Source organism: Pyrgilauda ruficollis, unplaced genomic scaffold (assembly GCF_017590135.1).
Source record: "Pyrgilauda ruficollis isolate IOZ18807 unplaced genomic scaffold, ASM1759013v1 scaffold232, whole genome shotgun sequence".
NCBI classification, from domain to species: Eukaryota; Metazoa; Chordata; class Aves; order Passeriformes; family Passeridae; genus Pyrgilauda; species Pyrgilauda ruficollis.
This window is the reverse complement of record NW_024522762.1, coordinates 319,006-344,719: the sequence shown is the minus strand read 5'-3', so window position 1 is coordinate 344,719 and position 25,714 is coordinate 319,006. Positions and strand designations below refer to the sequence as shown.

The following is a 25,714-nucleotide window of genomic DNA, read 5'->3' as shown; positions in this document are numbered from 1 at the left end:
GCTCACTTCTAGCTTGCAGCTATGTTCTCGTGACATGGGAACCATCCACAGACCTTACTCCTCACTGCCTAATGGCTTCTCAGTATGTAGGTTCAGAGAACTGGAACCAGTTGGTATGTCCAAAGAAGAGTAAAGGAAGGAGCAACCAGGTAAGCCTGGTAGATAGCACACCGTGTATTTGCATCTCTGAGTTTTGGGTGCCTTCCACAGGCTCTTGGATGCCAGAGTTTGTATGGGGATCACTGGGACAAATGTCATCAGAGAGGGCAGTTCCCTAGCCTGCCTTGCTAACAGAGGGAGATGACATTGTGGGAGCATCTGAGAAGATTTGTGAAAGCTTTGAGGACCTGTGGTCAAAAAAACCCTCTCCACCATGTTGGCACTATGCCTTCAACTTTCTTGAGTTACCCCTTCATTAAAGCTAAATTACAAGAAAAAGCAGTTTTTCTGAGGAAATTATGGAGGATACTCTACTAGTTTGAAAACAAACCTGTGGGAGCTTCCAAGTCAGAACTACAATTTAATAGGAAAATTAAAATAAATGTAGAAAACACTGGCTTAAACTGACAGTCAGGATACAATCTGACACGCTGTTGGTCAGGGTGGAGGCAGCAGTCCAATTAAACAGTGGCTGCAGTCCTCTTTTAGTGATAGATGTGATTCTGTTGAAGTGCTGATCCTGCAGAAATGTCTGGTCTTCCTCTGAAGGTCCAGGGAGGTTATGTAGCTCTTCTCTTCTTGGAATCCAGTAGGTGAGGCTCCTCATGGTGTTCCAAACTCAGATTATATCCGGGTAGGAATGCTTGGTTCCTCCCTATGGGTGGAGCATTTCACAGTGAGATGATGTAATTTATGAGTCATGCAGTGAGACTTGATGACTCCTTGGCAGAAGATATCCCCAGGAGGGTGTTGTCAGGGCTGAGTCATGGACGAGATAAAGAACACTGCCCTGCCTGTTTTTAACAGTTTATGAAGATGGTGATAGAACACATACTTTTGGTTACATCTTACATTGCAACCTAAGACAGACACGCTCTTTGAGATTGTAGACAATAGCAAAATAAGGAGTGCAGTGCATATGCTTGCTGGAAAAATCTGTGCTGGCTTTCACAGCTTCAACAGTAATAAATTGCATAGAAAAATATGCTGAACAACTATATGTAGAATAACTTATTTTCAGGAAATCATATTACAAGACACATTACCAGGGTGAGAAAAATTGGGTTAGAGTTAACGTCTGTCAGCTTGAGTCAATCTCCCAATGTAGGGACAATTGAGGCACTGGATTTAATAACATGATCACCCTCTTACTTTTATTTTAGATAGGTTAAGCCCCGAGAACTGTGAATGAATAGAGGACTAGTCTTCTCAAATACAATTTAAACTTTCTTTTCTTCAGAATAGACAAGATGTCAGAAGTGACACCAAAGAGAGTGACAAGAGCAAGGAGAGGATCTGGCAAAGAACAAAGAATAACACAGGGCTTTCTGCAAAACACCAGGATCCAGGCAGTCTTTGGAATGAAGAAAGGCTGAACAGGAGTTGGGGGAGAGGCTGGACAGGGCTCCACTGCAGTGTGCCTGAGGCCTAGGTGGTTTCATCATATCTATAGGCAGTTAAGTCACTTCAGGAGCTGTTTCCTAGAATTATTTTGTTAGCATTATTCTTTTATTACTACTCTATAATCATTCATCCAGGAAGAAAAGAGTATACCAGCTAAAGACCCACTGTATAAAGAGACGAGGGGTGGAACAAGCTGCTGAAGTTATGACTTCTATCTGTGATTATCTCAAAGCCTTCCCAAAAGTTTCATGAGATAATAAACTAAAATGGGGAAGATTTAACCAATCTGCAGTTTCAAAAGACAGTGGCATTCATTGCTAGCCACCCCATGAAAGGACTTGCATGTGACAGGCACTGGTTTAAATGGCAAATAAGCTTTCACTTGGGAAGTATAAAATGGTCAGGCTCTGGGATAAACCATTTCTGTAGCTAAGGCCTGGCCAAATGATACAAGCTGTATTTGCTGTATGAATTATTCAAAATAGCTCTAATGTCTAAAAGATTTTTCTTACTGAATGTCCACTCAGGGAAAAGTCTCCTAAAATTGAAAGGAACTAAATTCTTCCAAATGCACACTTTTCCACCAGAAATTATACATAATAAATGGAAGCTTTCTATATGGATGTATTAATTTTGTTGAGATTTCATTTTTAAAATTGGAAAATAGGAGCATTACAACACTATCATTTTACCTGGATAGTTTAGGAATTGGGTGATGCTTCACCTTGTAATTTCTTGCATAAGTTCTAATTTTCAGAATCTATAGTATAACAAAAAAATTTAAGTAAATATAAAAAATTAATTACACAAAAAAAGGGTCTGTTTTATGTACATTTTGCATGAAATCTTTTTACACTAGCAGATCATATGTCAGTAGGAAAATCTTTGAACCTTGCTGGCAACCTGACGTCACATAACTCAAACGTTGAACCAGCTTTCCCTTGAAGGACTCTGGAATTTGGGTCTCCAGGCTGCAATGTTGGAAGGCAGGCAGCCACCCTCTCTCCGTGGAACATCAGCCTTGAGCAGGATGTCACCTCACCCCCACTAGCTGCCCTTAGGTGAGGTGAAAGACCTTTCACTGGGACCCCTGGGTAAGGGTTCGCCCATGAATTAATGTACCTTGTCCTGTCAAGTACGATGCTTTCTTTTAAAGCCCCAAATGACACACGAGAATTTCATAATTCAAAAGACTTACAGAGTCTCCAGGGCACAAGGGCCTCTGGGCCCAGAGAACAGGCCCAGGCTTGGCTGCTACAGCCCCATCATGGGACCCCCAGCTCTGGGGGGGAGCTGGCAAGGAGAGGAAGCCAAACCAGACCTAGAGGGCTCCATGTCTGCCGGCCTGCTGTCCTGACAGAGCTGTCACAGTAGCAGGGTTGCTTTTCACCAACACCTCTCAGTTTTTAAGGCCTCTCCCCTTCTCTGGAGACGTTCATCATTCAGCTCAGGAGTTCTCTTGCTGTGTCACATCAGAGAACAGGCTGACAGCACAGATGACAGCAATGCTTGCAGTGCAGCCTCCCAGCTCGCTTCCTTTGCGCCAGTGGGGCAGTCACTCCCTCCCTCTCCACACTTGGGAGGCCTGAGTGCCCTTGGAGATCAATCCGTACCGCCGTAAGGCCATAGTTCTGCCCAGGACATGCTCTTCCTCATAAACAGTCTTTAATTACAGCCATGTGCAGGACCCTGCTCCTTGCACCCTCGTTTTAGTGTTTTGGGATGGGCATTTTTATTCTGAGTCTCTGCAGCTGTGAACCCAAAGACGACTAAGGAAACTGAAGCCAGATTCTTAAAGACTCATTGTGCAAATGTTTATCATCACATACCTGAATCCATAAATCCAGAACGGTCTCCCTCTTTCTGTGGTGCTCTTCAGCCTTGAATAAAGATAATTTTAGCCATAATTAACCTCTGAAACTTGCTTATTTCAGGCTAAAATGGTACTGATATTAAGTATGGCTTGACAGCAATGCTGTTTGGGTTTTGCTCTGTCTACAGTACTATGGGTTTATAATCCTGCTGAAGATTCCCTTGACACCCATTTGATTATTTTAATCCTATGATATTGTCTAACAACGAGGCAGTGATTTTCCAGCTGTTCAAAGGACAGAGAGACACAGAGGTTAAAAGTCAGAACAGCCCTTTACTGAGCATCAACCCTAAGGAGTTTATATACCATAACAATATCAATCACTATTTTCAATAATGACCTGCAGCCTTTATGCAGACAAAGTTTGCACTGGCATTTGCTTCAAGTTCATTTGTCAAGTAGAAAAAAAGGTAAAATTACAAAGGAGCAAAATGTTTAAAATGTCACAGGCCAAAGTTGATGCAATCTAACTCCCTTCAGCTGTAAAGCACATGATCTTCCACTCTTATGCCCACGTATCAAATCTTCGCACAGAGACACAGCCATGAACAGGAAGGGGGCAAGGGAGTTTGTTATCTATGACCTGGCACACATCAGTGTAGGGATCAAAGAGAACCACAATGGGGAGAGCACTGTTTCCCTTCCTCTGTCCAAGGAGATAAATTTGTCCATTCACGGTGCTGCATCCCATGAAGAACTTCTGGGTCAAGCATTCCTCATTCACCTGGGTCCATTCATCTGTCTCCACATCAAATCGAAAAGCTTCCCCTCCTACAGTGTACAGAGCCCCATTCAGGGACGTGATGCAGAGGTCATACCTGAGAGAGAAGAAACCCTTGATCAGAATCAAGAGAAAGATCTGGCCCCTGAAATATTCAGGGTGACCTTGGTCCTCAAATCAGAAGTCCTGTTTAAACAGAGAATCACAGAAGTGTTGCAGGGACAGGACTTATGGATTTCTACATTATAACCTATTCTTGGAGCAGGACCAGCCTAGAATCCTTCATCTTCTGCCAGGTCCCAGATTATTTCTTACCTTGGAAGAGGGGAGAACGAGATGACATCCCAGCTGTCTGTCTCTGTGTTCAGCCTTTGCACTCCATCATACACGTGTCCATTCTCATCCAGGCCACAGACCACATAGATCCTGGTTCCCACACTGACCGCGTCGCCCCTCTCCACAGGCTGAGCCATAGGACTCATGCTTTCCCACTCTGACTCCATCAAAGCCATGCGCTCCACTGCTGGGATTATCCCTTCATCTGTGCTCCCTCCGAGAACATACAAGTAGAGCCCTACTCCAACTGCACAGTGGCTATTGCGGGACTTCTTCATGGCTGGCCCTTCCAGCCAGCAATTGTCCAAGCAGTTGTAGATGAGCACCCAATCCACACTGTACCACACAAATTCATCCCGGAAATATCCTCCTGTCACAAAAAGGAAGCTCCCTGGAAACACAGCAAAGAAAATACTAGTCACATGAAGGCTAAAAATTGCGCCCAATACCTGGGGCTCTCATTTCAACCTGGACTGTAGTGATAAGGTGCAAGATGAGGAGAGAAAATCACTGCTCTAGTAATCAGTTTGCAGTATTTAATTCCTCATCCACACAGATACATTAGGCCTATAGTATGCAGCCAGTCTTTCCAAGCCTATTCCCATTTTTGAACAGAATCATGGAAACACTGCTTGGAAAGAACCTCAGGGATCTCACTTCCAAACTCCTACCAGAAATGGGATTATTACCAACACTAATACAGGAAGCCATAGCATTGAGCTGGCTTGAAAGTCTCCAAGCATGAAGGTTTCCCAACATCTATGGATAAGTTTAATGTAATGGCAACTATAAATCAGAAGTTGCCTGTCATATGTCTAATTCACTACAAAAGAGAAGGCCAAAAAATACACTGCTTAAAACCAAGTCCTTAGACTAATTCCAGATAAAGCCAAGGTAAAGAGCTTGGTAGACTGCATAGTTTCTGCTGTAGGAGAATAGTGTTGTCTAGCATTCTCCCAGGACTAAGGAAGACAAAACCATTCTTTGAACAAATATGAACACCACTGTGAATGAGGTTTTAGCAATGCTGAGCACAGTCATTTTACAGCAACAATTGGCCTCCCTGCATTTGGGACTCAGTCTCAAGTTCTGTTTGCATCTGCTCAGTCTCCCTTTTCTGTAAGTTACCTACTGCTGCCACTGCATACTGGGTGAGGTTCCTGCGCTGCAGTGGAGAACAAGCCTGCCAAGTCCCTGTTTTAGGTTGAAAGAGAAATAATTCTTGCTGTTCCTTGTCATGCTTTCCTCCCAGGACATATAAGGTGTCATAGCTCCGGCCAGCATAAGGACACAGTTTCGGATTTTGCCAGCTGGGTGGGGGACAGCTGTCTAACTTCTTTATTAGCCTGGAAAAGATATCTGTCTCTCCAGCACGCTTACTGCGTTTCACCAAGATATCAAGGAAGGACAAACTCAGAAAAGTGACCCTGACTTCGCCCACCAAATCCAGAAATTCTTCCTCTCTTGTTGCTGGGTCCTCCATTATCCAAATCATAATACTGTCAAAAACCACATCCTCTCTTGAAATGAAGAGGTCATCACTCTTCAGGAGTTGCACCAGCATTTCCTTGGGTAATGCCTTAAATTCTTCCTGGCGTATCACATCCCCCCAGTGAGTGAGAGCCACATTCATAGCAGACACATACAACTCTGTAAAGGCAAATTGCTGTGAGTAGGTCATCAGGCCCAGGCAGTTTGAAACATGCAGTTCTCTCTCCAGAAATTTCTCACACAACAGTTTCACCCTGTCAAACTGAAAAAAATCAGCTGTTTCCAGTAAGCTGGTCACATTTTCTTGACCTATGAGCACTTGGGCTGTGCAAGTGAACTCAAGTAGTGCCTGAAATGGCACTGCATCGATCCCTTTGATCACTATGTGCTGTTCAGAGCTCTCTCTTGCTCCTCCAAAAAACATGGCTTCAAAATATCGACTGTGCACTGAAAGCACCCTACGGCTGACCTGGAAGAGTCTCTCTCCAACCTCAAGAATTGTGTCTGCAGTCATTTCTGCCTGAGGTCCCAGCTCCTGTGGCTCTTGTGCAGGCTCCATGCTTGTAGACTGCCAGGCAGTTAATTTTAACTCAGTCTTATGCAGCCCTTTCCATCTCTGGAAACACTACCCCTCTAGCTACGATAAATATGAGATAAGCCAATCTTGTCCTAAAAATAGAATGTTTTCTACTCTCGTGCTTTGCTCTTCTGTCTTTTCTGCTACTTTATGAACAGCATTAGCAGAACAGCTGTATAACCTAAAAAATAGAGATTTGACTGGCATCTACTTTTACCAGGTAAGGCCACAACAAATAAGGGGAGCCATTAGCCAAGCAAAGAGCCTGGGCTAAAAAGAAAAAACAGGAGAAACATCCAAAAGATTCCTAAGCACTGAGTAAATACAAAGAAGTTGTAGAAAACATTGAACCCATTTGGAAATAAGCAATCATTACCCCGTCTTTCATTAGTTCAAGCTTAACCAAATACTAAAGTGATTACAGTTTTTATTACATATCTAACTTCATACTTTAGTAAGAAAGAAGAGGAAGGAGTGAGCCCCCATTCAAACCCAGATGGCTTCACATGTTCAGTCATCCTCAGTCTGAAAGCACTAAGTAAACACTGATGTGGGACAAGCAACAGCTAATGCCACAATGAATTTTTCCAAAGCTATTACATGAAGAGACTTGCATAGGGACCTTGAAGTAGAGTCCTGCACCCAAACAGCCCATACCAGCAAGACTCACTCCCAGTTCTTGGCAGAGCTCAGAAAACAGAAGCTGTGCCAGTGTTTCACCATGCCATCATAAAAACTTCCTTCCTTATTTCTAGCCTGGATCGCCTTTCTTTTAGCTTAAACTATTACCCCTTGTCCTATCACAAGAGGCCCTGCTAAAATGTCTGTCCCTTATAACTTTCATATTCTTCTTTTCAGGTACTTGACTCCCAAGTATAACCTCAAAGTCTGTGCTACAGAAAAGGAGAGCCATGCAGCTCACAACCAACCACCTGAGCAGGAAATGTTGGGAACATGCCCCTTTCCAGAGTTTACACACTTGACCCACGGCTTCAGGCAGATCTCCCAGCACTGAGAGCCCAGAATCCACCCCAGAGAGCCCCAGCGGGTCTGTTTCTGATGCTATACTTAGAGTGAAAAAATAGTGCAGCACATTATTGGTATCAATGCCAGCAACCTTTCTCCCACTAAAAGGACAGTTCAAGACTCTGCTGAGGCTGATGGTAAGCAAATTCTACTCCTCACACTCTAAATAAGGATTCTCTTTTGAATTGTGCAGTTTTACAAGCAAGTTTTATAGCATTAGAAAGAAATTAGGTTGTGAGGAGCACAACTTTATAGACAGCTCTGTGAGCCCCAGATTGAAATCCAGACGCACCCAAGTTCACACAGGCAATGCATCTCACACGACACCTGGTCCCTAGTTTCAGAGCTCCTGGAAGCCAGATTCACTAAAATGAAATTTACTCTAAGTTCCCAGCCATTTTGGAGCTGACCCAGGAAAGGATGTGTGGGAGAACAATGCTGTGGCCAAAATAACCAATACAACTTGCCAAGTGTTCTTGACAATCTTCAGGAACAAAACTGCTGCTGCCAGCAAAACAATTCACTCTGCCACAGCCTCCTCATAAAGGGTCCTCTATAAAGGCAAGAGCAGGTGGCAGAAGCAGGTTACAGGCTCCAGGCACATACCTCAACCAAGTAGTCTTGAAAATGCTTCAGAAGAGGGACAAGATGCTCTCCGGCCTTTCCCATCAATTCCCTGTTTGAAACACAGCTTCTGCTCTGGTCCCTCCAGATCCCGCAGTGTTTATGCACCTCCTGAACTAAATTAATTTAGATTTATGGCTGGAGAACTGCAATGTCAGCTGTAGTGCACTTTTACAGACTAAAAACCAGACATTTAGAAATAGATTAATTTGTCTTTATTTACTCAGAATTCCTCAAATCTTGCATTTTCTGCAGTATAAAAGAAATAAAAATGTTTACTTACAAATCAAGTTATAACAAGCAAAACCACAAGTGGATAGCTACAATATAAAAATACGCAGTACTTCCAGACACTGCCTACAATTGAACAAATGTTAGGATATTAAATATTCTTCCCCTAAAATTTCAAGTAACAAATAGCTACCTTTAGGTCACTCAACCAAGAATTATCCCACAAGTTAGATCAGTCCTCTGTAGAAATGTGTGAGCCTGCTAATACACAGATCACAGTCCACCACTTCTGGAACAAGTGCTGAAAAAGACCTTCTTGGCTAAATCCCTTGTAAAGGTGAGGGCACTACACAAGAGACTGAACTCAACAGCAGAAGACTACAACATAATGCTTCTCCAGTTGAGCACTGATATCTAAGAGGAAGAAAAACATGTTCTACTGTATTTAGGCTTTAATTTGGATTAAAGGCATTTTAATGTACTTAAAAATGGAAAGAATATAACCAATATTCAGGGCATTCATAACTAATTTTATGGGGTTGTTTCAAAACACATAAGATCAAGAAGGTCTCAAACAATTCATGACAATATGTTCTCTTCTGTCAGCTCTAAACAACATAATTACACACTTATTTGGGGTGGGAGGAAAACATGGACATGCTTCTTACATTCCCCATCCTCTCATCATTTATGAAAGCCACAAAAATAAAAGTTGACTTTTTTCACACTAACAAATACACATTCAAACTTCCCCCCCAAAATAGGAAGCTTCTCACACACTCATACTTTTCTCCAATGACTTGCACCCCTGAAATTTTCAGAGACAATCCAAAGAAATCATTAGCCATCTTGCTGCTGAATGAAAGGGTTTGGAATAGCTTCCATTCCATCCTGTGGACAAATGAGAACCACAGAAGTCCCTCTGCAAACCACAAGTCCCAGCTGACGTGTGTCTTCTGTTAATTTAAATTGATCATCCGGATCTAAAAAGCAGAGATCCATGGTTAGAACAGGAAAATAAGAAAAAGAAACCAAATTCCATCAACTTCAAAAGGCACAGACATGCATGTTCTTTCCTGGCATAACTGCTTTGTTTCATTGAACACATGGACCATATAGGTGATGCAGCAGTGACATCCGATGTTTTCAGGACCTTACCTACAGTGAGCAATAACAAAATTTGCTTTGTATGCAACAAAAAGCAGAACACATTTATTAAAGAATTCAAAGGTCTTTTTCATGCCTCTAACTAATAGTATACATGCAAGTGATTTAAAAAAAAAGCTCTTAATCCCATTTCAAATGTCATTATAGACAAACACTTGGAGATTAAAGCAAATCAGAAAAAGACCCTGACTTCTCAATGCACTAGGGAAGAGAGCACCAGTCCATTCTCAGACCAGGCCAAACAGGGCAGTATTAGGACAGAAAAAACACTTACAAACCAGCCGGTTCTATCTTCCATATAGAGATAGCTCTCTATTCAATAGAAATGAACAACACATTTTAAAATTCTTTTAAAGATTAAATTCAAAGCTTGAGGTGTTCCCTTTTAAACAGGTAGGAGAATACTCTCCAAAAACACCGTCTTATCAAATGATAGGTTTTGTATCAGAGACGAGAAAGAGACACTACTTTATTCAAGATTTAGAGGACAAGGGCGGCCAATGAGATAACTATAGCAGAGCTCAAGCAAGGACTATCAGGGATGTTCCATCACAGGGAATGTGCTCAACCTAACTTCTGCTGCAGAATCACCTTTAAAGGTCATCTAGTACAGCCCCCCTGCAACAAGCAGGGACATCTTTAACTAGACCCAGTTGCTCAGAGTCCCATTTTTGAATGCTCCCAAGGATGGGGCACCTACCACCTCTCTGAGCAACTTCAGGTTCACATAAAAACACAGATCCCAGTGTTTTTATCACACTCATTATACAAAAAACCCTCTTCCTTATATCTACATCTTCTGTTATATCTACATTGACCCTCCTTTAGTTTAAATCCATTATCTCTTGCCCTGCCACAACAGGGCCAGCTGAAGCATTCACCCCCTGGCATTTCCTTTTTTGTAGCTTTAAAACTGAAAGGCCACAATATTATCTCCTCAAAGATCTCTCTTCTTCAGTGAACACCGCAGCTCTGCCAGCCTGGCTCCAGAGCAGAGGGGCTCCAGCCCTGGCAGCATCTCCATGGCCTCCTCTGGCCTGGCTCCAGCAGCTCCGCGTCCTCCTGCTGCTGTTCCCCAGGGCTGGGGCAGCTCTGCAGATTCTCACCTGAGCACAGGGGCAGAATCCTCTCCCTGGGGATGAATCCCCCATCCCTGGTAGGGATGCAGCCCAGGATACAGCTGGCTTTGTGAGCTGCAAGCACATATTGTCCAGCCTCTCATCCACCAGCATGTCCAAGTCACTCTCAGCAGGGCTGCTCTCAATTTATTTATCTCCCAGCCTGGGTCTTGCTGAACCTCAGGTTTCTATGGGCCCTCTTCAAAAACTTGTCCAGGTCCCCCTGGATGGCCCTGTCCTTCAGGTGTGTCACCTGCAGACTAAGGGTGAACTTGATCCCACTGCCTATACTGCTGATGGACACAAAACAGTACTGGTCCCCACAGAGATCCCTGAGGGACACCCCCTGTCACTGATGTTCACGAGGACATTAAGCCATTGACTACTACCCTCTGCATATGACCATCAAACCAATTCCACATTCACCACACAGCCCACCCATCAAATCCATTTCTCTTCAATTAGGGAGAAGGATGTTGTGGGGTGTGGCAGCAGCTCTCAGGCCACAGAGAGCAACAAACAACTTTGCCAGGCCTTTCTGGGAAAAGGCTGTGAGAAGATCAGAGAAAAGAATGAGAAACAATTCTTATCTTAGCCTGCTACACCTGTTATTGTGAACATGTGAAATGTGTTATGGAGATTTGTTTACCAAAAGGTGATCTCTTAATTAGCCAATGGTGATAGTGTTTGGATTGGAGGACCAATTAGGTCCAGGTGTACCGTAACTGTCTATAAAAGCAATAGGTTTCTTAATAATTATATACATATAATAAAGATATTAATCAGCTTTCTGTGAATCATGGAGTCAATGCTAACTATTACCCTGCTGGTGGCCTGCTGCTGCAACAGTGGGGGACTGTGTCAAAGGCTTTACAGATATACAGACAAAAGACATCTGTAAGCCCTTCCCTTGGCCACTGATGGAGTCACTCCATCACAGAAGGCCACTGGGTTGTTCAGACAACCAAGGATTTTACCTTGGTAAAGCCATGGTGGATGTCTAAAATCACCTCCCTGTCCTCCAAATGTCTTAGCAGAGCTCCAAGGAGGAGCTGTTCCATGATCTTCCCAGGAAGAAGAGGTCAGGCTGACCAGGACAGTAGTTCCCAGGCTCCTTTCTACCCTTTTGAAAAATGGGTTCAATGCTTCCCTCTTTCCCATTACCTGACTGCCATCACTTTTTAAATGTTTTAGAGTAGCTTGGGAACTGTAACAGACAGTTCCCTCAGGAACATGTTATCAGGTCCCATAGACCCATCACCTTATGTCTTTCTTTACAAGATAGTTATCCCAAGCATGCTGCAGTTTGGGTGAGGTTAATCTGCAGTTTCTGCTCATTCACTTACAGAGCTGTAAGAGTTCTGTCAAGAAAACCACTCAGGGAGAGGAAGCTTTCCAAAGATTGCATATTACTTACCTCGCATATACTCAATGGTACCATCCAGCACAAGGTTCAGAAGAGGGTCAAATCCTTTCAAGACACCACTTGCTATTGAAGACAGAAAACAATTATTAGGACCAAAATAAGGTATGAAGCAACACAAGACTTCATTAAAGGTACATTCAGCTCTCCAGCCCTGTTCCCTCCTTCAGGCAAGGCCAAACAAATGAGGCCAGAGATATTAAACAGTGTCCTCTTTATCAATGGCAAGTACACAAATGCTGATCTGCATTGCACCAGTTAAAACATACAGACTTTTCAATCAATTCTTCCAAATGTTCTTCAAGAGACTAACATTTTTACTTTCAGCCAATTTCAAGGGCATTTTAAGAATACTGTATAACAAATCAGTACAAGTCACACAAAGAAAAAAAAAGACAACTCCAAAACAAAATAAATATCCTTAATGAAAGGTTACGGTTAAAAATTAAGCAAGGCCATATTTTAAGTTCTTTCCTCAGAAACCTCATCTTCCAGGTGCCCTCCTGGCACGTTGTGTCTTTAGCATAAGTACTGCCTCACGGGAAGGCACTGCAGATAGACCAGCACTGTCCCAATGAAGAATGTGATTCCACAAGACTAGTCACTAAATATATCACAAAATTACACAGAGCGACTTCCCAGTTTGACAAATACACTTCTCAGTAAGGAGTTCAAGTAACTTGCAAACCGTTATAAGCATAAGGTCGCAGTGGAGTTTTAAAATGCAGCACACGGTAAACTCAGACAAACAAGTGCCTGCGGGTGGCACCAACTGCACTGGGATGTACCTGCCCAGCTGGGAAGGGACGGGGATGCACAGGCACGGTGGCAGATAGTGAACCACGAACTCTGGGCATGCTTACCATGTCAAGAGATGAAAGGCACGACAGTTGTATTAATTGTTACATCCATAAATGTTTCTTTGTTCCATTAAGTGCATCCTTGCAATGCAAAAAGAAAAAAAAAAACAAAAAAAAAAAAACCAGCCAAAATAAGGCTGTTCAAAACAACTAATAAAAGAAGAGATGCACAGATGAGCCATAAAGATAAAAGTGCACCCAGGAGATCAATGGAATACTTAAACGAGAGATGCTTCACACCAGTAAATGCAACCACTAATCAGTAAAAGCACCCGCTACTCCTCCGCTTCCCTGGATGGGAAAGCAGCGTGAGCAGGAGGGCACAGCCGACAGGCATCGGCTGAGGGAAAACGCCGAAAGGCCAAAGAGCTTCGTGCTGCAGCCACGCGCCGGGCTCACCTTCCCGCCCGCCCTGGAACTTCACCCGGATGGTCTTGTCGATGTACTTGGAGAGGTCCAAGATGCTCTCCTTCTTCTTCTTCTCCTTATCCTACGGCAGAGCACAGACGGTCCGGTTAAAGCGCGCCATCCGCGGAGACACAGACCCGGAACGCTGCTCCGGGATCCCGCGGAGACGGGATGGGGACGCGGGTACACCGGCGGCCCCGCGACCGGCGGCACGGCCAACGCAGAGCTCGAGCCACCCCGCTACTCACCGCCATCTTCCCCGCACCGCCGCCGCCGCCGCCACTCGCCATTTCATTCGGCACCGCCAGAAGTGACGTCGTGCCCCGGCGGAGCCCGTTGGCGGCTCGGGGCGCTGGGGCGGGACGTCCGGGGCGGGCTCTGGGTGCCCGGTGCGGAAGGGTCCGGCCCGGCCCAGGTCGGAACAAAGCGGCGGCGGCGCGGCAGGCCCGGCATGGCGGCGCGGCCGGCCCGGCTCTGCCTCTGGCTGCTCCTGCATCTGCTGCCGCAGGTCAGTGACTGTGCCGGGCTGTGCGCTCCGCCAGCCACGCGCGGGCAGCCCGGCTGAGGGCGGGGAGCGGCCCCGGGCGTAGTCGGGCCCGAGCGGACTGTGCGGCGCGTCCGAGCCCGGAGCCGCCTCCCGTGGGCGCTCGGAGGTGCTGTAGCCACCCCGCAGCGGGCCGGGGCTGAGCCGTGCTGCAGGAAGGCAGTGGAGCGCGTGGGGCTGCCGGCCCTGCCCTCCGCGATTTGGCAGTATTGATATATCTGTGGGTCTGCGGATGTTTGAGACTTTTTTATTCTTTCCGTAGTAACTAGGGTTTTTCTCGCAGTTCCTAAAACTTCGGGGCCCCCGTGGGCCCAGCCCAGCATCTTGGCTAGGCAGCCCCAGGGAGGGGAGTGCAGCCGAGCCCCCGGGATCCCCGCAGTGACGACTCTGGCTTTATCCTGCTGACAGACTCCCTGTGAGAAAGCGTTCAGCAGAAAAGAAGGGATTTCTGCTGAGCCTGACTCTGTAGTCTGACTTGAGTCTTGTATTGTCATTACTGAAATATTAGTTTTGTGGGATACATTTCTAAGGGTGTGACGAGCTAGGCTTGTAATCCTGATACAGGAGAGAGTAGATTTCTAGCAATTGCATTGCATGGTACATAGCTTTTGCCTTTTAAGTTCGGTGTTTTGTGTTCTGAAAATTTTGATATGTCACTTAATGTGTCATTTAAACTTCTTGACTGTTTATTAGGTAATTTGGAGTGTACTATGGCTTCTTGAATATTATTGGTGTAACATTGTAATATGGAACTCTCATTTTTCCTTCTTCTCCCTCTGTCTCCTTACTGTTTCCTTGCCAGTAATCTTTAGTTACAGAGTGGTCTGGTTGTCAGCTAACTTTATTTCTGTATCATCCCATTTTTTCATCCATTATCTTTATCTTCATTGTGTGTTCATTATGCTGTTGCATGCCCGATGCATTTTGTCATTTCCACTGATGCTTTGCAGGGACTGGTAGTGCCAGTGTAGGCCTGACAAATTAATAAGATTTAATTAACAAGATTAATTCAATTAACGAATTGACAAGAACAAGTCAAAGACTGGCATGGAGTTTGGGGAAGATGAGCATATGGACTGTGCAGAAGGACAGTGGGTGAGGTAGTCCACTGGTGGGTACTTGGAGGTCTTGCATTCAGCTCCATGCATTGCAGCACATTCCTGTCTGTAAACATTTGGTGTATTTGTGCAGTGGAAGTGTTAATGTACTTGAATAAGCTTAGGCAGACTGGCCAGGGTGCTGAAACAGTCCTGCTGCTGCAGTGAAAAGTGGATGTACTGCATGCTGCCAATATGTTTCTGTTAGCCAAGCTGGTGTTTTAAAAATTTGCTTGAATACGTCATATTGTGCATAACTTCTGCAGCTCTTGTGCTTGCACTTGTTGGGATGGTTTGAGTAGTACATCCTCCTTAGTGTGAGGCAGAGAAGAGTGCTCTACTGCACTCGTCCTGGTTTGGTACCCCTGTGACTGATGGCTGGAGTTATTCCGGGGGACAGAGCTGGCAGCTGTTGTCAGGAGCTGCTGTGTGCATTTGCTGTGTGCCAGCTGTAATCATTCTTAGTGCCTTATTCTTGCCTTAGTGAGCGTATACCTTTGCCTCCCTCCTTGAAACAGCATAATAGAAATGTTTTATTTGTTTTCCCTGGGGCAAGAGGAGGTAGTGTCCACATTTGCTTTTATCTTCTGATTTAGGGAGGAGGATCAGCTTGGCTACTGAAGCACGGCTCTTACAAATCTGGGTCCTCAACTGGGAACACTTTAAGAGTAGTGTGATCTTATAGATCCAAGTACAATCCGCGCTTAGATCTTGCTTTGGTATTTGAGTTTTCACATTTCATTTAAATTCCTGTTCTTTTCCGGCATTGTTACTCCTCAGCTTCCTGTAACAACAGCAGATATGTGAGCCTTTGGCTAGTGACGAACATAGTAACGTGATCTGCAGCAAGTGTGTTGGATGTAGCTGGTCTTCACTATAGCAGCTTTCAGCAGAATATGTTGAATTGAGGTGATGGGTTTGTATTTTAAATTAGGGCACTCTATGGTAGGGGTCCAAAGAACTGGAAGGTCTGTCTGAAATTCTGCATTAGGTTGGTGGCTGACAATTTAGTCTCCTGGAATTATTGCGTTATGAATACGTAGCTCTCTGCACTGTACAGTGTTTGTTGAAGGAGTGTTTTATTTGTGTGCAGCTTTGCTGCCTGCTGTTGCTGGTCTCCAGATGGATCAGTGCAGTTCATGGGAAAGAAAGACTCCAGCTCCTGGGAACTCGGACATGGTACTACTGTAAGAGTAGGATAGCTCATTCATTCCTTCTTCAAGAACACAGCTCCCAGTGTATGTGAAATCTCTGAGATGTGAGTGGCTAGGTCAGTTAATAGAGCTGCTGAAAGCAGAAAAGGTGTACAGGACATCCAGGCGAGTGTGGGGCCATAGTCAGGGAGGAACAAACAAGACAGACACTGGGTTGGCTCAGTCAATCACACTGAAGTTTCTTGAAATACAGGTGAACTGAATTCTTCCTCTCTGCCTTCTTCTGTCATTTAACTTGCAAGTCCAGTGCTTGCCTCTGAGCTACATTAATTCACCTAAAAAAACTTGCACAGCAAATAAACTGGGGAACATTCTCTTTTGTGCATTGATCTGTGGAAGGCCCTGATGAGATTTAGAGCTAACAAGTATGCCCTTCTTTTACCACAAACATTAGATTAGCTTATTTGTCTGTTAAATTCTGTCCTCAGATTTTACATTTCTGTTGTGTGAAAACCTTTTCCAGTTTTGCAGCTTTATAGAAAACACTTCCTTTTGTGTTAATTATACACTATTGTGTGCTTTTTAAGCCACAGGATCAATAAGATGCAAGTATTTTAACATACTTTTATTGTCACAGCAGCTGTTGTTTTTCTGTGTTTGAAAAGGCTGGACTTGATATCCAAACACTTGGAAAAGAGCCTTTGGGGTTGTAGGCACATTGTATAGGATCTGCATAGGAGATGACATTTTCTCCTGGGTTAATCTAGGATATGAAGTGGTCTCTAGGAATAAGGAATCGTCATAAATGTTGCCACTATGCTAGTGCATCAGCAGCACTGCTTGAACTTTCGTTGTCTCATGCCTACTGACATGAATAAAAACAAAACTGGATGCATGAAAGTGGACAAGAACAAGCTTCAGAACTGTGCTTTTCTTCTAAGTGATAATAGCTTTGTAAAAATGTCTGTTAATCCACATTATCCACAGATTATGTTCTCCACAGAGTTTCTAAAACTCTGTGTTCCCTCTTCTGCTTTTAGTCCAGCTCATATTGCCTTTAATTCCTCCCATGCTTGACTTTCATTTGGCTTTGGCACACAAATCCACATAGCTTCTTAAATGTTTTGAGCATTTCACATTAGGAACCTCTTACTCCCTTAATATTTCTTTGAAGAATGTCCATTAAATAGCTCAGAAAACAAAATTGTGTGTAACTGTCTCCTGGGTGCCTTTTAGGAGTTATTCCTGAGTTCCAGTAATGGTTATCTCCACAGAAATGTAGCAACACACCCTGTACTTACTCTCATTTTAAAGATGTGTGCCATATATCTCAGAGATGTCAAACTTTTAACTGTACAGGTTGTTTCCCATATGCATAAAGCTGTTCAATTACAGGAGTTAGCTCCTACAAAACTGCCTGAAGATTTTGGAGAGAGTTGTACATGTAATATTCAAAACTAAGATACTCCATGTTTTGTTTGTTTATCTAAGCCCAGTTACACCATGTACAATAAGCAGGGAACATTCTTTTGTTCTTGTCTTTTGTGTGTGACTGTATTTGCATCTCTGTTGCTTGTTACTCTTCAAAATCAAATTCAAGATAATAAGTACAGGTTACTTTTCTAAATTGCTTGTTTCTGTTGAAGGTGGTTTAGGTGCTATGGTTGGATACCTGAGATATGAATTAACAAGTCCACTATAGCAGGGAGCTGGAGTTCTTGTTTCCTCACAGCATATGCACAGTAGTATCTCTCTTTCTCCACAGATATCTTGGAAACTTGCACTGTGCTCAAGTGGCTTTAATCTGCACTGCACTAATCAGTGTGACCTCCCATATCAGCATGCTTCCAGACAGGTGTCATTGGCTGAAGGACTTAGTTAACACTGATGTTATAAAAAAGGGAAAAAGTTGCTCCATATGTTAACAAAGACCATTTATATGCAGAAGAGCTAAATATAAAAATCTCGAACTCCTGTATATTTTTACAATTACATTTCTTTACTGCTTTCCTGACATCTTGCAGCAGAATGCCATCATTGCCTCTGGGCACAGTGTGTGTGTTAAAGAGTGATTTTGTAATGCGGGTGGTGAAGCACTGGCACAGCATAAAACACTGGTAAAACACACCTCCTCACTGTGTCCAGAGAGGAGGTGGGTACCCCATCCCTGAAAGTGTTCAAGTCTACTTGAAGATTTCCCAGCCCGTTGCCAGGGATTTGGACAAGGTGACATTTAAAGGTCCCTTCCAACCTAAACCATTCTGTGATTCTCAAAAATTTTCCAAAAAACATCTTTTTACCCTGAGTGTCTCCTAGGGATGCATGGTAACTTCTGTGTAGTAGGGTTTTAAATAAAGAGGGAGAAATAAGTATGATGGATTCTTTTAATGGATTTTTGAACAAGCATGTTAAGATATGGCATTGTTGGTTACTCCAGTCATCTTTAGCATCTTGTTCCTTGGCTGCTACACGAAGAAACAGATGTGTAAGGTGTATTTGTAAGAGTGTAACTGCATAATTATCAAATCCTAGGTGTGTTTAGGTTATGAATGTTAAACTAGATGTTGACAAATTAGTCTGTCACAAGATTCTAATTAGCAGCAGCGATGGTCAGGGATATGATGTTATATTTCTCTCCTGAACAAAGTTTAATCAGTTCTGGTAGGCACAAAGTCATTTCCTTGGGGAAAGCTAAAGCAGAGCAATAGAGCAGTTAAACTTATCTTCACCATATTTTCAGTCAATTACTTCAGTTTTCCTTGAGTGCTGGACAAGAGAAAGAGAGAAGGAAGAATGGAAAGGAAGGAGTTGGATGTGTGGGTAGAGAGGAGTATGACACAGAGAGGGATGGTAGAAAGATAAGATCGTTGCAAGGGGAGGGGGCTTGTTTGTTTGGTTTGAGGGGATTTTGATTGGTTGATTGGTTGGTGGGTTTTGGTTTTTTTGCAACTTCCAAGTGCTAAGTGCTAGTAAGTATTAGTGAATCTCCACAATAAAATAGAGAAACTTCCCATTACAATGGGAAACAAATGGTCTGGGAACACAAAAACGATAATAGGAAGAATCCAGTCACATTTGCAGTGTTTGGTATTCCTAAGGACTGGATTTCCAAATCAGTGGGCTGAAATAGTATTTTGAGGCTGTTACTTTTAATATGCAGTCAACTTTTTCCTGACTATCTAATAGCTTGTATGAAGCTAAAATACAGATATGATTTGCATTTGCTCTCAGCATCATCCTTTTATAATCTATGACTGGACAGCAGTACTTGAACATTGAAATTGCTCTGTAAGAGCACTGTGAGGCTCTACAGCAGCAACTGAAGATCAGCAAGACTCTCCAAAAAGAAGCATTGATCTGGTTTTGTATAATTGAATTACATTTTAAAAGTTAGGTTTTGTCCTGCTTTCTGAGCATTACATTTGTACATTTATGTATTTTTATATGAAGCATTGAAATTTTGCAGCAGCTGGTCAGATCTTAATCTGAAATTGAATTCTTAATGTGTTGATGTTCAAACCTGACCAGTTGGCCACAGAATGTATATGAGCAAACTTCACAGGAGCTGATGTTCAGTATTTTGTATAAAGGAAAGACTTCTTAGCTTACACTTTTTCAATGAGTGGAAATGGTGCCTGACAGTCCTCCCAAGACAGAGCCTGCAATCCCTATGCTGCTGCTCTGAGGAGCAAATGTCCTGTAGAACTTGATGGCTGATTGTTAAAGTGATGATGCTCTGATGCCTTCTTGTTCAAGCAAGGACAAGAGCCTCTTGTCAGAGAGAGAAGCATTGCAAGGGACCTGTTTGCCACTTAGAAATGGCCAGGAGTATTATTTCAGCGTCCTTAGAGCAGTACAAACAGACCTCATTATAAACTTTGTGTTCCTTCAACCATTTCCAAGATCAGGGGGTGTTTACAATTATTTTGACTCAGTTAATACAAGAATGAAGTCACCACTAGTTAAAGGAAACCACCACTAGTGACAGGGGAGTTGTACATACTTCCACTGTTGTTTTGTTTGTCTTCCTACTTTCTGATTCCCTGGGTAAACATCTACTAGGACTTGGGGTATAAACAGACAACTGCATCAACTTCACTTTATAGTACTTATAAAGGTACTTTATTTTGCAGGTTATGTATATACATACATACATGCACACATATATATATATATACATACATATGTATGTGTGTATATATATGTACTCTTGTAGGTGATTTTGGTTCAGCTTTTTGGGTGGAAGATGAGGAATATACCTAGGACTCACAAAATTGTGTCACTGTACACAGGGAAGGGAAGAATAGGAGTAGGTGTTTAAAAGAACAGACCTCATCATGAAGAATAAGATTTGTGAAAATGTCTGTGTTAAGGAAGTGTTTGGTAGTACCCACTTGTGAGCCCCCAGATCTTCCAGTTTTGCTGGGAAATGGCCTGGTACAATCTGACATAACCAAAATAATGAGGAAATTACTGTGTTTGCTGTGGGGTTTTTTTTGCAGGGATGGAAAGCTGGAAATATTTGTGCTAAAATCAGCACATCTTGCAGTTAGATGTAGTGTGAGCAGTTCACTGAACAAACAAGTTACATACTGTGTATCACAACCGAGATGCCTAAAACTGGTAGATTTGCTGCATGTTACTATTTTTATTTGTTGCTGTAGTCCTTGTTGTCTTTCTCCATGTTACTACAGGGTCTGGGTTGTGTTATCTCAGTTTCCATGAGTTCTTCAGGAGAATTCTAACATGTACATGATGCAAAAGATAGCTAACCTCCTTATAAAAATGAACATGGTATGCTACAGGTATATATCTCTGTTGAATATCTCTTTGTTGAATCTCTTTGTTGAATCTACCTGGTTGTGACCCCTTCCAAACCTCTTGGGCATCTATTCACCGGCTGAACAGGGTGAGAAACAGAGAAGGCCTTGACATGCTGCACACTGTTCAGCAATAGCTGAAACATTAGTTTGTTATCAGCATTGTTTTGGGCACAAAACTAAAACACTGCACCATCAGCTGCTATAAAGAAAACTAACTCCATCCCAGCCAGACCCAGGACAGGCCTTTAGTTATAAATATTAGATGTGTAATCTTCACTGCTCTGCGTTGTTGCAGATGTTGATGGAGTTTTGACAACAGTGACAACTGATCATTGAAGCAGTGATAAGTAAATGCAGACTTGAGAGTCTACATGTGCTACCTAGGACAGAAAAAGAGCTGCTGCTGCTGTGGGGTCTTGTCACATCTTCAGCAAAGGTGTCCAAGGTTGAGTTTTGGAGTGATGCAAATCTAGAACTGATCATTATTTCAGGCTGCACTTTCAGGAGTTGGTGTCTTATTCATAAAATCACGAAATGGTTTGACTGGGAAGGGACCTTAGAGGTCATCTAGTTCCAGCTCCTGCCATGGGGTGGGCTAGGCCAGGCTGTTCAAAGCCACATCCAGCCTGGCCTTGAACACTTCCAGAGATGGGGCAATCCACTGCTCTGGGCACCCTGTGCCAGGGCCTGCCCACCCTGCCAGGGAACAATTCCTGCCCAAGATCCCATCCAGCCCTGCCCTCTGGCAGTGGCAGCCATTCCCTGTGTCCTGTCCTTCCAGGCCTTGTCCCCAGTCCCTCTGCAGCTCTCCTGGAGCCCCTTCAGGCCCTGCAAGAGGCTCTGAGCTCTCCCTGGAGCCTTCTCTTGTCCAGGGGAGCACCCCCAGCTCTGCCAGCCTGGCTCCAGAGCAGAGGGGCTCCAGCCCTGGCAGCATCTCCGTGGCCTCCTCTGGCCTGGCTCCAGCAGCTCCACGTCCTCCTGATGTTGGGAGCCCCAGAGCTGAACAGAGTACTCCAGGTCTCATATCTGTTCTGCATTTGTCCAGCTTCCTTTCCCTTGCTGTGGTTATATTCATATGTGCACCAGTGTTGTTTGAGGTTGGCTTTTTGGTTTGTTGGGTTTGGTCTTTTTTCTTTAAACACATCCAGTATTGTTTCATTTGATTCTTTGGCCAGTTGCTGTATAGGAGGGAATTTGCCTAATGTATCTAAAGTCTTTCTTTGAAGCATGATGGAAATAATAACAAATTCCACTGTACTCCCTGCACAGATAGAGAAACTTTGTAGACTCTTATTTTTCTGTACAAATACAAAGCAGGCCAGTCAACAGCAAGTTACTTCCTTCACTTCTGATATTTTATGTAACCTAAAATTCTTGTGAAATTTTTGTTACTTTTTCAGGTGTACTGTGAGTATGGGATGGTACATGTCCTTTCAGAGAAGGGGAGCAGCAAAGGAAAAGACTACTGTATTCTCTTCAACTCTCAGTGGGCCCATTTGCCACATGATCTGGGTAAAGCTGTAAGTACCTAGTTAACTGATGACAAAAAATCTATAAAAATGCCTTTGTTACTAGGAAACTTCTGGTTTCTTAGTTGGATTAGTAGAATTTGAAGCAACTGCTTTGCTTGCTCTGCCTAGAAAGTATTTTAACTCTTAAGATCACTAGGCAGTGCTAGGATGGCAATGTTCATTTGCAGGCCTTGTGCAGAGATAATGACCATCACTGTTGAAAACAAAAATACTCCTTTTCAATGGTGTGATTGATGTAATTAAAATGGCACATACCTGGGCTTGCAAAGGAGTTTTTGTACATCAGCATGGTACAAGAAGATACCACATGGCTTTTCTTGTATAGTGACCTGTGGTCTTTAGTGCTTTCTCAGTGTCAAATGTAAGATTAGGTAGTCATAAACTGTGTCAAGCTTTTGCTGCATTATCCAAAGCTGCATGAGCTGAAAATGGAGTAAATTCTTCACTCTTTTCTGTGAGACAAAGTTACTGGCACTGAATGATGAAATCAGCAAATGCACTTTGAATGAGCCCCACAGAATTATTAGAGTTCCTTACCAACGTATAGGCAAGTCTCAGTTACTTCTGATTGATTTATTGCACCTGTAGATTAGTCCCTAGATACATCAGATACTGTCTTTGCCTTGTATAGATTCAGCTGATAAACTCTTGCACTTGCCCTGACTGTGTAGTGTGAATCAGCACATGCATGACTGCCTGTGGTACTTGTGAGAGTTGGGGACTGTACTGTAGACACCTTGTTTAAATCAGTCTCATACAAATTCACTAGAGTCATATCTCAGTAGCTCTGCAGGAGCCAATACAGTCCAGAATAGCTTGCACAGGCACTAGGGTAGTGTATGCTATATCCCTTGCCTGTCCCTGTCTCCTTCCTTGGTTCTTTCCTGCTTTTCCCTTCTTTCATATTCTTGCTCCTCCTCCTCCAGTACTCCAGCAGTACAGTTCATTAACTGGGGTGATGCAGTGACCACTCTGAGCTCACTCTGCATTTGTGTTGTGCTCTGTGCTCTGAAACTTGGACAGCCTGGAAGTGTGGGTTGGAGCATTTCACTGTCTCCATAGGTCAGGCTGGAGACAGCAGTTTTCTGAATAAGGTGGAAGCTCCTGACAACCTGACACACTTCCCTTTCCCTCCTAAAACTGTAGTGTCCATTACACAGGTATTGTATGTTGTGTACCTGTGGATTTCTAATACAAACTGTTCCATTTTTTCAGGTTAAAACTTTACCTTGACTCTTCTCAAATCTGACAGCTCACCTCAGCAAGGGCTGAGACCTTAGCACAGCTCGGTTGTTTGGTAGATAATTGCAGTTTTCAGGTAACTTGCAAATAGAACTGGGCAAAGATACTGGTGGTTGTTTAGATTTTGCAAGGAACAATTCATGCCAGTGTTATTTGTAAAACCTCAAAGTGTCTTTGGGATGTTCTTGTTGAAACACACCAGATTAGATGCCTTTGGGTGTGAGGAAGGCCAAAAATAACAGGCTTGCAATGTCTCTGCATCACAAGTGGTGAGAGAAGTAGCTTAGAATCCAGTATTCAAGTACTTGGGATGCAAAATCTCAGGTCTGGATACAATTGGTTTCAAGATGGAAGTTTATTCCATATGCTTCTGTACTTTTCCCCAGCCTGTGTTTTGGTTTCTAGCTGTTCATACCCTCCATCATCTCAGCCTGCCACTCTGCTACCCCAGCAAAGATAAAACCTTACTGTACTCCTCCCACATCCTGGCCATGTGCATTGGAACAGCAACAATGCTGAAGAAAAGAAATGCAAGTGAAGGTCATATCCCAAATTTTATTACCAGCAGAATTCTGTACAGTAAGGTGAAACAAGGCAGGTCCCTACATAATAGAGAAGGCAACACTGTTTCAGCTTTCATTTTGCTCTGAGAATAGTTTACCAATCTATTACTGGGAGGTTTTTAATTACTCTTTAGAAACTCTGGCTTCTGTTCTTGACTTCTTTTCTTATTTTATGTTATATATGTATTTAACTAATTTCTTTTTTTCAGTCACTCCTGCAACTGCAGGATCAGACAGCATCTGTTTTGTGTTCTCCTTCTGATGTACCTCATGGGGGATTTAACAATCAAATCCCCATGGTGATGCGAGGAAATTGCACCTTCTATGAGAAAGTGAGGCTTGCTCAGATAAATGGGGCCCGTGGGCTGCTGATTGTTAGTAGAGAGAGACTGGTAAGTTGCTTTTTATCTTCCTATGCTGCTGATATTCCTCTGATGCTAGATATTGTCTTGTCTTCTGTGCATATTGCTGGTATTTGATGTTCCTCTTTAAAGTAAATAATGCATATATGTTCCTGCATGTACATATGTTGCATAGTTATGTGTGGAAATCACACATCTGATGGAAGAGTGAATGAAACAAGAGGCCCTCATTTCAGTAGGAAGGGTTGGCACAGAGCTCATGTGAAATTCAGGTTAAGGGCTCAGGATACCCTTGTTCCAAATGAAATACTGGAGTCAAAGGATGAGGTTGGTCTGTGACTCCATCATGCTGCCACACTGAATCTAGTGCTTTAGATTCAGCTGGAGCAGCAACAGCATGTATTTTGTAAAATTAGTAGTTTTGAAAATAAAATTAGTAGGTTTGAGTCCTGGTCAATACTAAAGGCACACATCAGTTGTAAACCTGTGACCCTGATGTGCAAAAGATACTGCTTGAAATTTGGTTGCTTCATTTTGCTGTCACAGTCTTATATTACTACTGTTTTTCTGGGAGCAGGCTTATATTTTGACTTTGAGTGTTCGCTGTCATTAAGTTCCCGTCTAGAGTATTTTTCAAATTAGCTGGAACAGAATTTGCAACTTTAACCCTTTTGAAGGAGTAGAAGTATTTGCAGAAATAAACATATTCTTACCTAGTCTGAACTGTCTTTCAGGTCCCTCCTGGAGGTAACAGGAGTCAGTATGAAGAGATTGATATTCCTGTGGCTCTGCTTAGCTATACTGATATGTTAGATATTGGCAAGGTAAACTCGATACTAAAAGCTCTCATTTCTATTATCTCATGTAAATGAGTCACTGCTCAACAGCATTAAGTCCACCTTAAGAGCTTTGACTATGTAGAGAGTGTATTCATCAAGATTGCATTATTGTGTTTTGGAAAAAAGAATCTCTTGGGAGG

General features: G+C 43.1%; 3 protein-coding genes across 7 annotated transcripts in view; 1 reads left to right on the top strand and 2 right to left on the bottom strand.

Annotated features, from left to right (window-relative positions):
- Positions 1 to 507: 507 nt before the first annotated feature.
- LOC121354654 (kelch-like protein 24) lies at positions 508 to 7,945 on the bottom strand. 4 transcript variants are annotated; one of them, XR_005955316.1, is made up of 5 exons: positions 5,622 to 7,945; positions 4,473 to 4,884; positions 3,393 to 4,254; positions 2,256 to 2,323; positions 508 to 814 (listed from the first exon to the last, which is right to left on the bottom strand). XR_005955316.1 is itself a non-coding variant. In XM_041469406.1 (3 exons), the coding sequence occupies exons 1-3, from the start codon at positions 6,541 to 6,543 to the stop codon at positions 3,942 to 3,944; spliced, it is 1,647 nt and encodes a 548-aa protein (XP_041325340.1). In that variant the 5' UTR covers positions 6,544 to 7,945; the 3' UTR covers positions 508 to 3,941. The 4 variants fall into 4 exon arrangements, 1 of the variants encoding a protein (XP_041325340.1); XR_005955314.1 differs by having other exon boundaries at positions 2,256 to 4,254; XR_005955315.1 differs by lacking the exon at positions 2,256 to 2,323.
- Positions 7,946 to 8,411: 466 nt separating this feature from the next.
- Positions 8,412 to 13,781, bottom strand: LSM7 (LSM7 homolog, U6 small nuclear RNA and mRNA degradation associated). Its single transcript, XM_041469423.1, has 4 exons — positions 13,667 to 13,781; positions 13,410 to 13,500; positions 12,145 to 12,216; positions 8,412 to 9,425 (listed from the first exon to the last, which is right to left on the bottom strand). The coding sequence occupies exons 1-4, from the start codon at positions 13,706 to 13,708 to the stop codon at positions 9,283 to 9,285; spliced, it is 348 nt and encodes a 115-aa protein (XP_041325357.1). The 5' UTR covers positions 13,709 to 13,781; the 3' UTR covers positions 8,412 to 9,282.
- SPPL2B (signal peptide peptidase like 2B) overlaps positions 13,776 to 25,714 on the top strand; it is a 24,685-nt gene continuing 12,746 nt past the window's right edge. The window contains exons 1-4 of one of the 2 annotated variants that reach the window (XM_041469421.1): positions 13,776 to 13,926; positions 22,437 to 22,556; positions 24,583 to 24,765; positions 25,470 to 25,559. In XM_041469421.1, the coding sequence (XP_041325355.1) occupies positions 13,870 to 13,926; positions 22,437 to 22,556; positions 24,583 to 24,765; positions 25,470 to 25,559 (450 nt within the window). In that variant the 5' untranslated portion in view covers positions 13,776 to 13,869. The remainder of the gene's footprint in view (positions 13,927 to 22,436; positions 22,557 to 24,582; positions 24,766 to 25,469; positions 25,560 to 25,714) is intronic. The other variant, XM_041469422.1, reaches the window with a different exon arrangement.

Coding starts and splice junctions, on each gene's coding strand:
- LOC121354654 (XM_041469406.1), bottom strand. CDS start 6,543: ATGGAGCCTGCACAAGAGCCACAGGAGCTGGGACCTCAGGCAGAAATG. Junction 4,885..5,621: donor GTATGCAGTGGCAGCAGTAG/GTAACTTACAGA, acceptor CTGTGTTTCCAG/GGAGCTTCCTTTTTGTGACA. Junction 4,255..4,472: donor TCGTTCTCCCCTCTTCCAAG/GTAAGAAATAAT, acceptor CTTCTCTCTCAG/GTATGACCTCTGCATCACGT.
- LSM7 (XM_041469423.1), bottom strand. CDS start 13,708: ATGGCGAGTGGCGGCGGCGGCGGCGGTGCGGGGAAGATGGCG. Junction 12,217..13,409: donor GTTCCAGGGCGGGCGGGAAG/GTGAGCCCGGCG, acceptor TGTCTTCAATAG/CAAGTGGTGTCTTGAAAGGA. Junction 9,426..12,144: donor TACCATTGAGTATATGCGAG/GTAAGTAATATG, acceptor TCTGCTTTTTAG/ATCCGGATGATCAATTTAAA.